The following is a 17,876-nucleotide window of genomic DNA, read 5'->3' as shown; positions in this document are numbered from 1 at the left end:
ACATTCTATTGTAGGAAAGACAGCCATACTGTTTTCAAATAAATCCAGAAGATGACACCTGCTCTGAAGAAACAAAACAGGCCAACACAATGACAAGAATTCAGGTGATCTGAACTATGATCTCATTGTTGTTACCTCTCTGGCTTTATTTTCCCCATTCATACAAGAGGACTTGAATTTATATCTAAACTTGCTTCCTAGTATGGTATTCTTGACTTGATGATTCAAGAGCTGTCCATTACATCAATAAACATGAATGTTTACCATAGAGAAACAGACATGGAAATAATTATGAAATGGTGTGAAAAGTCTTCAGCTTTTCTCAGTCCAAGAAATATGTCATTAAAGAGTTTAAGAAGATAATGGGCAAAACTGCCTCATCTGCTAGTCCTACTGCTGGTGTTACATTTAATTTTAGGCCAAACTACTTTTCCCACCAAGATTGTAATCTGCACAGTGATTTAGCTATTTACTGCTGTGCAGCTTTTAAAACTCATCTTTGAGCCACCTTTCTCCTTTGTAATATTTTACACTTTTTTGTGTGGTTTTGGGGATGGAACCCAGGGCCTTGGGCCCACTAAGCAAGTGCTCTACCACTAAGCTACCTCCCCAGCTCCCAGGTTTTAAATGGACACATACATAATTATCTAATCATGATTAGAACTCTAACTATTGGAATGGAGTGGAGAGAGAAAAGGATTGGCCAGAGAAGTGGTATATGAGTGATTTTCTTTGCAAGTGTTTCATTTTTACTACCTTTTCACAAAGTTAATGATGTATGACGCACAGAGATTTTTTACGCTGTCACCTAAAGAAAAGGCCCTTTGGAGCGCTAACGTTAAACAAAGTGTAAAATCCATTCCAAGCCTAAATTAACGCTAGAAATCCAGGGGGAAAGCGTCAGATGAGCTATTATTACCAACAATTACCTGAGGGCACCTTCCAGGGACTTAACGGAACTAGATTCTCCAACCTCAGAGAACCTTCTTAACTCCCATTCAGGAGTCCCCGCCCTCTAGTCACCAGGGTGCGTCAAAGGCCCATAGTCGTCATAGGAAGGGTAAAAAAGTACGTCGCGCGAGATTCTGCGGCGAGATCTCGAAGTTGGGGAACAGCCGCAGCGCCTGCGCACTGGCCTCACAACCCCGGGGCGGCACGCGGGTAGGTAGGCTAGAACTCAGAGGAGGGGGAGCAGAACGTGCTGGTGTCTTTTTTATTATTTTTCCACTCCTCGCTTAGTGCGGGGGTCCAAGAAGGTGCGGAGCACTCGGACTGACTTGGCCTCCACAGTGCGCGTGTGAGTGCGGAGGTAATTCTCCTGCTCCACGAGTTGGAGTGCAGCTGGCGTGCGCCCGGCGTCGGGACGTGAGCTCGTGCTCCCCTTTTCTTTTTAACGTTACCCCCCACGCACACATTCCAGTCCCCATAGAGTTGGTCTTCCTGCCTGAACGCACCCCTTCTCACCCGCCCCTCCCACCAACCCCCCGTTCCTGCGGGCTAGCTAGCTCGCGAACAGTGAGCGGGTGCGTCCCTAGGGTCTCTGCTTGGAGGCGGAGAAGATGGCTGGAGGACGTCTGCTGTTGGGGGGCGACTTCCTGTCGCCGCCGCCGCTGCCCCCCCTCCCGCCGCCGCCGCTGCCGCCCCTCCCGCCGCCCCCGCCTGAGCCAGTGCTAGAGCAGTGGCGCTATAGCCACGAAAGTGACTGGCAGTGGGCTCTGCGGCGTAGCTTCATCTGTCGGCACCTGCATAGCTATCCTGGGGCTGCCCTCGACCAGCTCCTCGCGCTTTCTGCTGCCTGGACCAACCACGTTTTCTTGGGCTGCAGGTGAGAAAGGTGTGGGAGATTGGGTTAGGGACTAGAACGAGTACGAAGTGGGTGATGAGGGTTGGATTAAGGACGAGGTGAGATTGGTGATGGAGGTTGGGTTAGGGTCAGCGGTGGTGGTGGAGAATCGGTGATGGTGAGATAGGGACGAGGGCGGGATGCGGTTGATGGTTTGGAGGTTGGAGAGAGGTGCGGGAGGATATCAGAGGCTTAATTATTGGTCTGGGGGTGGGGTGGGCTACTGTGGTGGCAGGGAATGACCTAACAGGGGGTGCAGAGATCAGCAACCCCTCCAGGATCAGGGATGGCATGAAGATAATGCTGCGTCTAGAGGAATATTATTGAGAAGTGGTCGTTTTGGTTGATGATGGTTTTGGAGGACGTGGGAAGTGATGAATAGCAGAACCTAGGACCTGCGTAGGACCTTCCAAGGATGCGGTATCCGCAGAGAATATTCGATGGGTCTGCGGGGGGGGGCGGGGGGAGGGTAGGAGACCCTGCGGTTCTAATCCTGGTCTCCTCCTGACCACTCTCTTATTCCATCTCCATTAGATACCCCCCTCCACTTGCAGTCCCCCACCTGGGTTTTACTGTCTTCTGGGGAGGCGGTATGTGTTAGGTCTCTGAGACGCAGTGTCAGCCTTGCTTGTAGATTTGCGCATAATGTGTCTGGACTCAAACAAAGAAATGGATATATCTGCTGTAAAAATTGATTGCCCTCTTTTACTTTAGGTATGATAAGAAGGATTAATATTTGGCTTCTGGATGAGGTTTTAGGGCTGTTTGCGTGTCTATGTATTTCTCCCTGCGCAGTACCTGGTGGCTTCTGAACAGGCCTCTTTGATAGCTCTTTGCATTCAATGGAGACTGCAGTATGGTTACAACGCAGTTTTTTTTTTCTTCCTTGGAAACAGGCTATTTCGACCTCTGTCCTTCAGAACCCCCAAATTAGCCTTATACTTGACTAACCATTCCTTTGATAGACTTGGGAATATGCTTATTTTGACATTCTTTCCTAAAAATCAATTTTTTATTAGGAAGGATGAGAAATTCTGGAAAATGATTAGAGCCAATTCAGTTCTAGGAATGACTATAAAATATACTGAAAATAAGATTGTTGAACATGACATATGATACCTTGCTCTTATCACAGAAATTTATGTTTTCCATCTCAATTTCTACCTCCAGAAATAATAATTATTCACTGGAGGAACTGGTTACTACTGGGAAACCTTGGTAATTAAGCAAGTAAGATAAACCCAATTGACCTTCACCTTGAACCCTTGAACAGTGTTGTTCTTGCATTTGAAAAGTTTTCTTATAATCATATAATTACTATATAATCCTCAATATCACAGAAGACTTGGGTAATTTGGATCCTTAAAAAAAATTTAAGTAGGGAAGGAGAATAATCATTCTTTGGGTTAATTATAAAGCTTACTTTCCCACTGGAAGGTAAGCTTTTGAGGGGAAAGAGCTTTTGCTTTCTTATTCACAATTTCATCTTATACAAATGAGAATATTCCTAGAAAAATGCCTGCTACATAATAGGTGTTCAATAATTGTGTGAGGAGTGAATGGATGTATACAGCTTTGTAATGTACAACACATTTTAAATATTTATTTCATTTAACAACTACTTTGGGAGTTAGGTGTTGTCTCATTTTTACAGCTCAATTGATGGAGGCCAAGAAGTAAAGTGACTTTTCTAAGGTCCCACAGTTGGTAATATTCTGATGTCCAGTATGATACTCTTTCCACTGGGAAACAGCTGTCGTATTTGGGAACGATGGACCAGAGATGAAACCAAGTAACTGACATAAGCCATATCATTTATTTCAGGATTTTATTCCAAGAACAGCAGCCTTATACATAACCTGGGCATTAACAAACCAAGCCAATGGTTGTTGGCATCAAAAGCTCAAACATCCAAGGATGTTTTGTGTGTGCATCTGCATATAGTATATATATAAACTCATGTTAGGTTGTAGTTATAGTAGAATAATTACCATAGCATTATCAAATAGCTTAATTGAAAAGCAATATTTGCATTGTATCTGATAACTTTAGATATAGATGAAAGGGAAGGGCCAATAGAGAATCTTGGAAGCCAAGGACCCAGTGCAATAGCCAGGCTTTATATTAGATCTTGTCTTCAGGTGGGTAAAATATATATTCTAGTACTTGTTGATGTAGGTGAAGCTCCTATTTTCTGCGACAGAATACTCTTCTTTTCTCTCAAATGAACTGACTGCAGAATACATGGTGACATAATCCTTTCTAAGCTTCAGTTGTTAATTTGTTATTCAAGGCTCGTGATTTAACATCTAGAAGAGATGACGAAGAGTAGCAAAATAGGAACCCTTTGCCCTTTTTCTCCTTTGGCAGAACTATTTGTGTTCATTTGAATTGGGATTGAAATTATTATAATTTAAGGATATCTTTGAAAAATCCTTTATCATAAGACCAAGAGAGGAGAAGCACAGATGTGCAGGGAGGCAGCCCATATTTCATTCCTTTTGGTGATAGTGGCAGTTTCCATGGAATAAGTTTGAATATCTTCTTGACTCTGTAATTGTGCTTTTCACATTTAAGTATGTCAAAATCACCTGTTAGGGTGGTTAAACCACAGGTTGCTGGGGCTTACCCCAGGGATTCAATAGGGTTGAGGAGGGGACCCAAGAATTTGCATTTCTAACAAGTCCCCAGAGGTGAAGCTGAGACCCAGCAACACTTAGAACTGCTGCTTTATAGGATAAAATAAAGCAGTGTTTTCCAGTCTGCTTTTAAACATTTTTCCCTTGTTGTCTAGGCAACCAGGAAGCTCAAATAGCTGAAATTTTTTCTCTTTTCTTGTTTGTCTGCTTCATGAAAGCAAACAACACAAAAGGAATTTAAAAAATCAAACTCAAAATCTGTGTCAAAGGTATCAGTAGTTGAGATTGTAGGTGCCCTTTCCTTTCTTCTATATTTTAATTATCAGGTAATGCAAACATTACTTTTCAATTAAACTGATTGATAATGTTATGGCAGTCCTTCTACTGACTGAACTGAATTAAGTACAAAGTAAAAAGATAATTTTATACATATTACATTAAGATTTTTTTCTGCAAGCAATATTTAAGATAATGTCTTGTGGCTAATGAAAAATTGGTACAGTCTTCTAATTAATTACATATACAACCCTTGAATAATTTTCATATAAATGCCTACAAATCTGTGTAATTTTTATTTATAAATTATAGATAATATTTATTTGTTTGTTTGTTTATTTCACAGCGCTGGGGATCCAGCCCAGGGCCTCATGTATGCTAGGCAAGTGTTCTACCACTGAGCCACACTCTCAGCTTTATATATGTATATTTAATAGAGCAGAATGCTTGGTTACCTGGAACATTCAGTTTTCCAACCTTTCTTGATCAATAGGACTAGAAGCAGAATCCTGGCCTGTTCATCTTTGATGAAACATTAATTAATAAATATGTCTTAGAATGAAACCAAATTTGCTCCCTTGATTATTTGTTTCTTTTTTTTCATCATTGATATAGAATGAGACTGGTTTTTGGAAGGTAGATATCAGCTGGACTTATGTTATAAAACTAACTTTGCACATAGAAGGTAGAATACGTAAATCGCCAGCAAATGAAGCGGGAATGGAAGCACTTGAAAGATTTATCAGTCATCTGATTGTATGTTATTAACATATAACATTAGGAGTCTTATAAATAGTTTAGAATAAATAGCTTTATACTTTGAAACCCTAATCTTTGCTTAATTTTCAGGCCTCATCTTTTTAGTTTAGATTAAGTAGAGCAGTTTAATGTACTTAAATATTTTATAAGTATCTGTTACTGAATATTAAATTACAGGTGTCATTGTATAAATTATAATGGTTTAGTTCTTGTAGCCATGTGTACATATATGTGTGTATATATATATATATATATATATATATATATATATCTTGAACAAGAATGTAAGATTCATGAAGACAGGTGTTTCTGTCCACTAGAAATCATCTTTTTGTATGCTAGACAATTAAATAGCATCCTGACTTCCAAAACTTTGGTATATTATAAGCTTCCTGTGAGAACCATAAAACCTATTGAGGTTCTTTGATTTTTTTTGAGGTTCTTACAACCAAATGGGTAATCTAACATATATAAATACACAATATGCATGAGTCTTAGAATTACTACATTAAAACTTTTCTTGTTTTAAAATTGTTTTTCTTTTTTAGTTGTCAATAGACCTTTATTTTATTTATTTATTCATATGCGGTGCTGAGAATCAAACTCAGGCCTTACACGTGCTAGGCAAGCACTCTATCAGTGAGCCACAACCCCAGCCTTTCATTAAACTTTTCTTAATGATTATTTACATTATATATTTCTTTCTTTTTTTTTTAAGTTGTTGATGGACCTTTCTTTTACTTATTTATATGCAGTGCTGAGAAGCAAACCCAGTGCCTTGCACATGCTAGGCAAGCACTTTATCACTGAGCTACAACTCCAGCCCCAATTTACATCATATTTCATAATATAGAATACCCTATAGCCTTTAAAACTCGTGTGGTAGTGGGGTGGGGTTGTATCTCCGTGGTGGAGCACTTGCATAGCATGCCCAAGTCCTTGAGTTGAATCTCCAACACTGCAAAAACAAAATAAATTCACATGGTAGTGATATGAAGAAGCAGCTTATGATATAGTAGATTAAGAACAAAAAACCCCCACCAGATTGCAAATCAACATAGATGATGATCAGTTAGTGATTGGAAAGGGTATGGAAAATACAGAAAAGAAACAAAAATAAACCCCCAAATGTTATCAAAGGTATTAGGGTTGGGATCATAGGTACTTTTCTTGGAGGATTTTCTAAAATTTTTGGAATAAAGATGTAATTTCTAATATACTATGAAATCCTAGTGGTCGTCTTAAAGAATCTAACTTAATATTTGTGTTATTCTTTGAATAGTCACGTGTTAGATACTGTATGATCTTTTCATTCTTATTCAAGCTATCCAGGCTTCTTTGGTATCATCATTTCCTAGTAAAGAACAGAGAATCTGACTGAGTTGGCAACCTACGTGAAGTCTTATTTTTTTTTTTATAGCCTACGAGAAATGTTGAATTTTGTGGTAATTTTAATGAATAGGGAATAATAAGTAGGTAGAATAATTACCAGTGCTGGAAGAAGCTTGAGAGAAAAGTGTGAATAGAGTGATCCCCAAATGCATTGCTCATGTGCACTGTATGACAAGGATACCATTTTCAGTTACACACCATACTTGGATATTCAAGTTCTAATTGAAGGCCTGGAGAATTTTAACTGGAATTCAAGGTGAGTGGCTTGGATGTACTACCAGTTTTGGTAGCAGTATGAGATTATCGGTTTTAAGAGTTGCAGTCTTCATCACATTTTCAAAGTCTTATTTTCATTGCATACCTTGGCAATTGGACTCCCACATCTGAATGGGAATGTATGGTGTTTTAGACTATACTTTACGATGTTCAGATAATAAGAAATAAAAATAAAATTGCTGTTGATAATTAAATACTGATGTTACCAGCAGCAGTTATCAGTAGGAAGTACAGTTATAATTCAACTAATTTCTAGTAATCTGTCCACAAAGGCCACCATATCTTGACTTGTACTTTGTGGGGAAAGACAACTGATGGGTTTGGAACTATTGTGCTGAAAATGGAAAGTGTTACACTCTTTCAAAAACACCACTCTTTGATTGGGGATGTGTCTCAGTGTAGAGTTCTTGCCTAGAATTCTCAAGGCCCTGAGTTAGATTCCCAGCACCAACAGACAAACAAAAAAAACCTCTACCTCAACAAATGTTACTTGCCCATCTAAAGCTATGACAGTTATTAATTTTCAGAACTTTCTTCTCAAATGCTGCCAGGAATCTCTTTTTTGGTACCCATGATAACAAAAATTTCACTTGAGCCCATGGTTGTGTTTCTCTGCTCTAAAATGATATTGTCAGAAAACCAAGCTACTTCACAAGGAACTGTCTTTAGAATTGTATATTTAAAACTTTTTTATTATGGTAAATTTGAGACACATATAAAAGTAGAGAAGACTTTAATGAATCCCCACATACCCATCAGTGAGCCATGATGAACTGCTTTGTCATTCATTCTATCCTTCTTATTTCATCTATCTTCCCCCTACTTTTTTGTGGGCGATAATCTGAAGTATATCTCAAAAGTCCTGATATCATTTCACCTGTAAATATTTCAGTATGTATCTGTATTAGATAAGCTTTTTAAATATAGAATCAAAGTACCATTATTCATACTCACCAGAATTAACAGTAATTTCTTTAAAATCATCTAATGCCTAGTTTGTGTTCAGTTCATTTATTTCAAATATCTTTTACAGTTTGATTCATGATCCAACTAAGGACTACTGGTGTATTTGATTCATGTATTTTCTTAACCTATAATCATTCCTCCCTCAGTTTATTTTTATACTATTTACTTGAAGAATTTAGGTTGTTATGAAGTGTTCCCTCATTCTGGATTTTGCTAGTTATATTGATGGTGGTGGTAAACATTTTTCTGGGAGTTAGGGATCTGATTAAGTTTAGTTTCAATTATTTGAAGGGCAAGAGTACTTTATAAATAGTGCTAGGAGGCAGGTGTAATGACACATGCCTATAATTCCATTTACTTGGGTGGCTGAGGCAGGAGGATGGTAAGTTGGAGGCCAACATGGACAACTTAATGAGATCCTGTCTCCAAATACAATTTTTAAAAGGGCTGGGGGTACAGCTAAACTGATAGAGAGCCCCTGTATTCAATCCCTAGTACTACACACACACACAGAGTTTCATATCAGGGAGCACATTTTTGATTGTCCCATTAGTGATATATATGTATATTTTTTTCAGTTGCTGATGGACCTTTATTTTATTTATTTATTTGTATGCAATGCTGAGAATCAAATCCAGTGCCTCACACATACTAGGCAAATGCTCTACCACTGAGCCACAACCCCAGCCCCCTATTAGTGATATTAAAATGATTTTTTCCAACTTTCCAACATCAAATTTTTAATTGAAATTTTTATTGACATAATTGTAGATTTGTATGCAATTATAAGAAATAATATAGAGATACCCAGTACTTTTTTTAGAAATTTAAAAATTTGTTCTAATTAGTTATACATGACAGTAGAATGCATTTTGACACATCATACATACATGGAGTATGACTTCTCATTCTTTTGGTTGTACATGATGTAGAATCATACTGGCTGTGTAATGCCAAGTACTGTTTACCCAGTTTCCCCCAGTGATAACCTTTTGCAAAATTGTTGTGTAATATCACAACTAGGATAATGACATTGTCATAATTAACTGATCCTACTCACACTCCCTGAGATTTATTAGTATATGCATGTATTTAGTTCTATTCAATTTATCATGTGTAAGTTTTAGGTGTGTTCTTTGTTGTTGATTTTGTGTGTGTGTGTGTGTGTGTGTGTGTGTGTGTGATGCTGGGGATGGAACCCAGGGTCTTGTGCATACTAGGCAAGTGCTCTACCACTGAACTACACCCCTAACTCATGTGTAGGCTTTTGTATCCACCTCTACAGTCAAGATACTGAATATTCCCAATACCACAAGGATCTCCAGAGTTGTCCTGTTATAACCACATCCATCTCCCTCTCCATATATACCCTGTTGCATATATTATATATATATATATATTTTTGTTGTTGCTGAGTAGTGTTCCACTGCGTGTCTTTATTAAAGTGTAACCATTTACCTGTTGAAGGACATCTGCATCTTGCAGTTAGACTGGTTACTAATAAAGCTATTGTGAACATTCATATACAGGTTTCTGTGTGAATGTATGTTTTTATTTCTATGAAATAAATGTCCAACAGTGCAATTCCTGGGTGGTGTGGTAATTGATGTTTAATTTTATATGAAACTTCTAAATTATTTTCCAGAGTGACTATCCATTTTACATTTCTACTGGCAGTTATCTGAGGGATCTGATTTCTCTGCATCTTTGCCAGCATTTGGTGTTGTCACTTTCATTTTGATCATTCCAATTGATATTATGGTTCTCAATTGCATTTTTCCAGTGGCTAATCATGTTCAACATTGTTTCCTATGTTTGTTTTCAATCTGTCTATACTCTTTGGTTGAAATGTTCTGTTAATGTCTTTTGTTCATTTCAATATTTATTTTTGTCAAGTTTTGAGGAAACCAGATTGCTGTCAAGTGTGTGGTTTACAAATATTTTCTCCCAGTTTGTAGTTAGTCTTTTTACAGAGCCTGTCAGAAAGAGAGCAAAGGTTTTAAGTTCTGTTAAGATCCATTTTACCACCATTTCCTTTGTATAAATAATGCTTTTAGAGTCAGCTCTAAGAACTGCTTGCCTAGCCATAGATATGAAGATTTTCTCTTATGTTTTATAAAAGTTTTATAGTTCACATGTAAGTCCTTGGTGCATTTTAAGTTAACTTTGCATAAGATGTGAGGGTTTGTTTATTTTGTTTTGTTTTTGCCTACAGATACCCACTCGTTCCAGCATCATAAGTGGCTAAGGCTATCCTTCCTCCATTAAATTGCTTTGGTACCTTTGTCAGTCATTAGTTTTAGAATGTTTGTGTGGGTCTTTTTCTGGGTTCTTCCTCATCAACTTTTCATCAATACATTTAGTAGCCATTGATGATCATTTATTATTTTATTATGACTTGCAAAATGGTAGTAGTTTGTCATTCCCTTTGTTTATTAGCTGGAATACTTCTATAAAAGAGATTTTCCTCAACTCTTTGGTTGTTTTGAGATATGGTTTGTATAGGAAAATGCAGGATAAATGCTTGCTTTCTTCCTTTAATATTTACTTGTTTGCAGAATAATGACTTGATTCCTTCCATCCTCAAAAGGTGACCAATAATGGGTTTGTAAGTATTATGAACTTAGTAGATTTCCAGTGTATCTGATGTATTTTAATTCATTCCAATTATTGTTACTTTTTCCCCTTGAATTGAGGATTGAACCCAAGGGTACTTTACCACTGAGCTTCATCCCCAGCTCTTTTAATTTTTTATTTTGAGACAGGGTCTCACTAAGTTGCTGAGGGTCTTGCTAAGTTGCTGAGGCTGGCCTCAAACTTGCGATCCTCCTGCCTCAGCCTCCCGAATCGCTGGGATTACAGGTGTGCCCCACTGTGCCTGGTCAGTTATTGTTCTTTTTTTTTTTTTTAAGAGAGAGAATTTTCTAATATTTATTTATTTTTGTTTTCGGTGGGCACAACATCTTTATTTTACTTTTATGTGGTGCTGAGGATCAAACCCAGTGCCCGCCCCACGCATGCCAGGCGAGCGTGCTACCGCTTGAGCCACATCCCCAGCCCCAGTTATTGTTCTTATGATACTCAAGTTGGCTCACATTGCCAGCAGGAATCTATTCATATTGGCTTCTGGGTTCATTTGACACAACTCTCTGTGGTCTCTTATAGCTTCCTTGTTTCGAAGTACAAGAAGATCTCCCAGGCTCATCTTAGATATTTCCTGCCCCAGACTTGGAAATAGCCATTTCTCTAAGAACCCTGATTCTTTCAGTGAGAAATAACAATGACCACAATCTCTTAACACTCCTAATACTTCTATAAATATATAAATATAATTAACTTACATATAATACATTTAAGAAATGGAAAGTAAATCATGAGTTTATACTGATATGTCCAATTCAAATTACAGATAAAAATCTTGAGTAAGCTTTCTCCGTTTAATGTTTATATGTCTTATGCTGAAAAATCTTAATTCCTAATGAGTAACATTACATTTGATAGGTAAATATTTTAGAGCTGATTCTTTGTTTTCTTTTTCCTAACAGTAAATTTTTTTTATTTCATTTAAAGCATTCTCTGATTTTCACTGAAATTACATTATATCAGGATTTAAAAAAAAATATTGTAATTTGTTATATATGACAGCAGAATGCATTACAATTCGTATTACACATATAGAGCACAATTTTTCATATATCTGGTTGTGCACAAGATTCTTTGGTTTTATAGCCAACATACCCCATTAGTAAAATTTTGTGGGAGCAATGATAAGACTGGCTCATTTACAAGCTTTTAAAAAAACTACATCCATATACCACAGTGAATTCCACCTTTATGTATATGTATAAAGCACCAATTTTTAAAATGACAAATAAATAGAAGACCAGTAGAGTAGAGGAAAGGGCACAGGGGGAGGAAATAGGGGAGGGAAGTGGAAGTACTAGGGACTGAAATGGAACAAATTGTATTCTGTGTATATATCAGAATGAATCCCACTATTATGTATAATTATAATTCACTAGTAAAAATATTTTTAAAAAGTTTTAGAAACTACATCCTTACCTGTTTTAACTCTAGGGTATATTAACTTAAATAGGTACAGCCCACGCTTGATGGAAAAAATTCTCCAAATGGCCGAAGGTATTGATATTGGAGAGATGCCTTCCTATGATCTGATGCTGTCCAAACCTTCCAAAGGTCAGAAACGCCACCTCTCAACATATGATGGTGAGTATACCGTTTCTGAAAGGTGGGATTTGAAGAAAGAATGTGGCTTTTTTTTAAATGATATAAGTGTGGTATAAGGTTTTAAATGACATTGTTTGTGACATATAGGTAAAATATTTTCAACTTAGTTATGTATAATTTTTAAGGATGCTAAAGAGAACTGAAAATTAAGCATACTAAAGTTATGCTATAATGCTATCCTTGAAGTCTATGCCATGGAACCTCCCTCTAAATAGAACAACCTTATACTGTGATCATTTAAGCATCTCAGTAACTGAATCCTCTTGGATGGGTCCAGGAGAGACCCTCTCTCTACTGAGCATTGTTATAGGAGGAAGTACTGGTGTCTGATGTGGCCTCAATAGAGTTCTTCCATAGCTTTTAGTTTGGTGGTCCCAATAAATCATTAGTTTCTAGCTGTTGTTTGTTCTAGAAATAAAATACAGCAAACATGGTTGAGCAGACAGGTCAGAACTAAAATTTTGTTTTGTTTTGTACTGGGTATTGAACCCAGAGGGACTTTACCATTGAGCCACATCCTCAGGCCTTTTTATTTTTTTAATTTTGAGACAGGATCTTGCAAAGTTGCTTAGGGCCTCACTAAGTTGCTGAGGCTTGCTTTGAACTTGCAATCCTCCTGCTTCAACTTCCTGAGCTGCTGGGATTACAGGCATGCACCACTGCACCCAGCAAAACTAAAGTTTTGATGTTGAAAACCTTTGGAAATTTTTGATAATTTTTTTCCTCTGATTTTTGGTTACAATTTTAAAAGGCACCATCACAGACTCACTCACCTCTGATACAAAAGAGAAAGGTTTTATAAATGCCTCTGGTCATCATCTCTGTTGCATTAGAGCTGTCTGTTCCATTTGCAGTCCCTCAGTGAGATTTTCGGCACAGGGTGGTAAGAGGTTGTACTAGAACATCCTTCTAGAACCCTTCACTTTTTAGTAGAGGTGAGGAGTACATCTCACTTTTAGCTCATTTGATGCAAAATCATCTACCAGTCATGCATGGTGGTGACTTGCATACTTGATTCAATGGTATATTTCCTATCAAGAGTCCTCCCTTACACATGGAAGGACAGGGAGCATCCCTCCTTACAGTGGAATCTTACATTGATAGAAGTCCCTTCACCCAAATGACTTGAAGTTTTTATAATGGGACATATCTTGTACCAACAATGCAGCTTGCAACCATATTAATGGTTGGTACTATATTCCTGCTTTGTTCTTTTGAAATATTCCCATTTTAATGAATTGTAAATTTCACTCATTCTATAGGTCAAAATCCTCCTAAAAAGCAAGCCGCTTCCAAATTCCATGCGAGACCTCGTTTTGAGCCTGTCCATTTTGTAGCTAGTAGTTCAAAAGATGAAAGACAGGAAGATCATTATGGCCCTCAAACAAAAGAGGCAAATGAGCAAACACGTTTTGCCAGCATGCCAAGAAACAGCTACCAAGATTATACTCAAGACTCTTTCAGTGTACAAGATGGGAATTCTCAGTATTGTGATTCATCAGGATTTATTTTCACAAAAGACCAACCTGTAACAACCAACATGTATTTTGACAGTGGGAACCCTGCCCCAAGCAGCACACCACAGCAGGCAAACTCTCAGTCAGCTCCCGAGCCTTCACCTTCACCTTCCCAGACATATCCTGAGTCAGTGGTAGCTGAGAAGCAGTATTTTATTGAAAAATTAACAGCAACTATCTGGAAGAACCTTTCTAATCCAGAGATGACTTCTGGATCTGATAAAATTAATTATACATACATGTTAACTCGTTGTATTCAAGCATGTAAGACAAATCCTGAGTATATATATGCTCCTCTAAAAGAAATCCCTCCTGCTGATATCCCCAAAAATAAAAAACTTCTAACAGATGGTTATGCATGTGAAGTTAGGTGCCAAAATATCTACCTAACCACAGGTTATGCTGGCAGCAAGAATGGGTCCAGGGATCGAGCTACTGAGCTAGCTGTAAAACTCCTGCAGAAGCGTATTGAGGTTAGAGTTGTCAGGAGGAAATTCAAGCACACAATTGGAGAGGACCTTGTGGTGTGTCAGATTGGCATGCTTTCATATGAATTTCCTCCAGCTCTGAAACCACCAGAAGACCTGGTGGTGCTAGGTAAAGATGCTTCCGGGCAGCCCATTTTTAATTCTGCCAAACACTGGACCAATTTTGTCATTACAGAAAATGCAAACGATGCCATTGGCATCCTTAACAATTCTGCCTCATTCAACAAGATGTCAATTGAGTACAAATATGAGATGATGCCAAATCGCACATGGCGTTGTCGAGTGTTTTTGCAAGACCACTGCTTAGCTGAAGGTTATGGAACCAAGAAAACAAGTAAACATGCAGCTGCTGATGAGGCTCTAAAAATTCTTCAAAAAACACAGCCCACTTACCCATCTGTCAAAAGTTCCCAGTGCCATTCAGGCTCTTCACCCAGAGGATCTGGAAAGAAGAAAGATATAAAGGATCTTGTGGTTTATGAGAATTCTTCAAATCCCGTGTGCACATTGAACGACACGGCGCAGTTTAACCGAATGACAGTCGAATACGTCTATGAAAGGATGACAGGCCTCCGCTGGAAATGCAAGGTGATCCTGGAGAGTGAAGTCATTGCAGAAGCCGTTGGGGTGAAGAAAACTGTCAAATATGAAGCTGCTGGGGAAGCTGTGAAAATCCTCAAAAAGACCCAGCCAACTGTCATTAACAACTTGAAGAAAGGAACTGTGGAAGACGTGATTTCAAGAAATGAAATTCAGGGCCGCTCAGCAGAAGAGGCTTACAAACAACAAATCCGAGAAGATAACATAGGGAATCAGCTGCTGAGAAAGATGGGCTGGACGGGTGGTGGTTTAGGTAAATCTGGTGAGGGCATCAGGGAGCCTATTTCAGTCAAAGAGCAGCATAAGCGGGAAGGGCTTGGTCTTGATGTAGAGAGGGTCAATAAAATTGCCAAGAGAGATATCGAACAGATCATCAGAAACTACGCTCGATCGGAGAGCCACACAGACTTGACCTTCTCGACGGAGCTGACTAATGATGAGCGGAAGCAAATACATCAGATTGCTCAGAAGTATGGCCTGAAGAGTAAGTCTCATGGGGTGGGCCATGATAGGTACCTGGTGGTAGGTAGAAAAAGACGGAAGGAAGACCTACTAGACCAGCTCAAACAGGAAGGCCAAGTGGGGCATTATGAGCTTGTTATGCCTCAGGCAAATTAACATCTTACTCATTTTTTAAATGCCAAATGAGGCTGCTTTATGAATTAAAGAAATGCTACTTGTTCTTGTTGCAGAGTATTCATTCTTAACACGTTTCATCTCGTTCATATAGTGCTTTACTAGATATTGCAATCTGAAGAATTCTGTCCACTTGTAGTAGCTTAATCCAGCTGATGATGTTGTGCAGTTACTGTTTGTGTCTTTGATATTGCTGTGTCCCTTGGATTTTAGTAGTTTATACAAGCAAGAACACACATCCAAATGGAATTTCACCCTGAGAAAGAAATTCACATTTTAATGGGCATAGCATAGCAATCTGCAACAATATGTAAAGTCGATATTGACTCCAGTAAAAGTACAGGTTTAATTCCAGACACACTGGAAATGTCAGATCATTTTGTATTATCTATTTTCATCTTTGTGTGAAGCCAGTTATAGAATGTTTAATAGTAAATTGTGCTGTATGTGTAAATGTCCTTATCAACTAAATGATGTAAAACTTTCTTAAAGTAATTTTAGTGTTCATTTATTTATAACTTCTATCATGTGATTTCCAAAATATTGGAAGTGATTTACTGTATCTTGTGATATATGGGTTTTAACAAATTCTAGTCTTCATGCTGAGAGAGCCCTACTTGAGAGAGCAGTTTAAAAAGGTTCAAAAACCTTGATCCAGACTGAAGAAAGGAAGCTTGAACTGTTTGTTCTTGGTGCCTTGCAGAGAGACTCACAGCAACTCTCCATTGTAGCTTTCACACGGTTTGGATGTACCACACATCCAAAGCAGCCACATCTGTGGTAGAGCTTGGTAAACGACTGAAGATACAGTGGTGCTTTGATGGAAAGGTCAGTTGGCTGGTCCCTCTCTCAAAATGCTTATTAAGCCCCCAAAGCCAACTTTGTAACATATTTAAAACTGCTATTTTCGCTTATTTCTGGAATGTAAAAAAAAAATGTATAAAAAGAATTAGTGTATGCTTCCTGAATAAAAAGGAGCCAAAGTTGGTCGAAATGGTGGTGCACTTATTTCTGGGCAGCAGCCTAATACGACACCTTGGGTCTTTGGAGAAGGGAGGTGGTGTTTGCACAAAATATTTCAACCCCAGAGCACCTGTGGATGAACTAAGTAATGACTTAGTAGATGGGAACTGATAGGAATCAGTCACTCATCACGTTCCTATGTATTGACATGCTGGCTTCATCCAGATTATAAGCTGTTCACTTTTTTATGAGATTTTTGTGTTCGCATCTCAGATACATCAACTATAACCTCACCTATAACAACACAGATGAATATTGGTGGTTAAAAACACCTCCAGTGAGATGATACTGAGGATGATTAGGTTGTTTACAGAGTCTTAAAACTTAGCACTGTGCTTGACATGTATTTGGCCTACAATAAACAGTAATTTGCTTTCCCATTTTTTACTTTTTGCACTAAGAGACTTCAGTTAAATGACTATTATCAAATATAAAGGAATTAGACTTACACCTGGATCTAAATTGTAGGTACCCACAGTAACTAACAGTGTATGATGTTTGCTTCTTCACTGTCTTCCTTTCATAATGTTGATAGGAGAAATGATGTGTGCATTTTATTTTGGTATTTAACATTTTAACAGTGGCAAAGGGAACTAAAAGCTAAAAATCTTGGTAGATTTTTTTTTTTTTTTTTACCTAAAAGATTCTTGCCAACCTTGGGAAGCTGTAGTTCAGTTAGTGAGTTAGAAAAACCTGTATTTGATTCTCTGAGTAAGAGAAGCTTTGTAAATTACAAGATGTGAAAACTTGGGACTGGGGTTGTGGCTCAGTGGTAGAGTGCTTGCTTAGCATGGGCAAGGCCCTGGGCTCTATCCTCAGCACCGCATAAAAATAAATTAATTAATTAACAATATTGTATCCAACTAAAAGACATTTAAAAATGTGAAAACTTGATTTCTCTTTTTTTCTTCCTAGAAATGATTTTTTTAGAGAAAAAAGGTAGGGAAATGTTATATATCAAATTTCTTTAGATGAGCCTTAACAGATCAGAAGATTAATGCAGTTACAGTTAAGCCTTCCAAGTAATGAGGCCAAATATATATGAATTTCATTCCTGGTTTAGAGGGGCCAGATTTCCTAACTTTGAGATCACCCTTGGTACTGGTGCAAAATTAGAACAAAGTCACTTAATTGTGCTTGAGAATAAAATGTTGAGAAATGGGGTTGGCAAGAATGGGCTGCTGACAACCTTGCTGTTCCATTTTATCCCTTT

General features: G+C 38.0%; 1 protein-coding gene across 1 annotated transcript; it reads left to right on the top strand.

The window, feature by feature from the left end:
- The first annotated feature begins 1,125 nt into the window (after positions 1–1,125).
- NKRF (NFKB repressing factor) lies at positions 1,126–16,627 on the top strand. The gene is made up of 3 exons (XM_081276429.1): positions 1,126–1,825; positions 12,248–12,378; positions 13,662–16,627. The coding sequence occupies exons 1-3, from the start codon at positions 1,560–1,562 to the stop codon at positions 15,620–15,622; spliced, it is 2,358 nt and encodes a 785-aa protein (XP_081132555.1). The 5' UTR covers positions 1,126–1,559; the 3' UTR covers positions 15,623–16,627.
- Positions 16,628–17,876: the final 1,249 nt, after the last annotated feature.

Source organism: Spermophilus citellus (genome assembly GCF_964194105.1).
Source record: "Spermophilus citellus genome assembly, chromosome: X".
NCBI lineage: Eukaryota > Metazoa > Chordata > Mammalia > Rodentia > Sciuridae > Spermophilus > Spermophilus citellus.
This window is presented reverse-complemented; position numbering and strand designations above follow the sequence as displayed.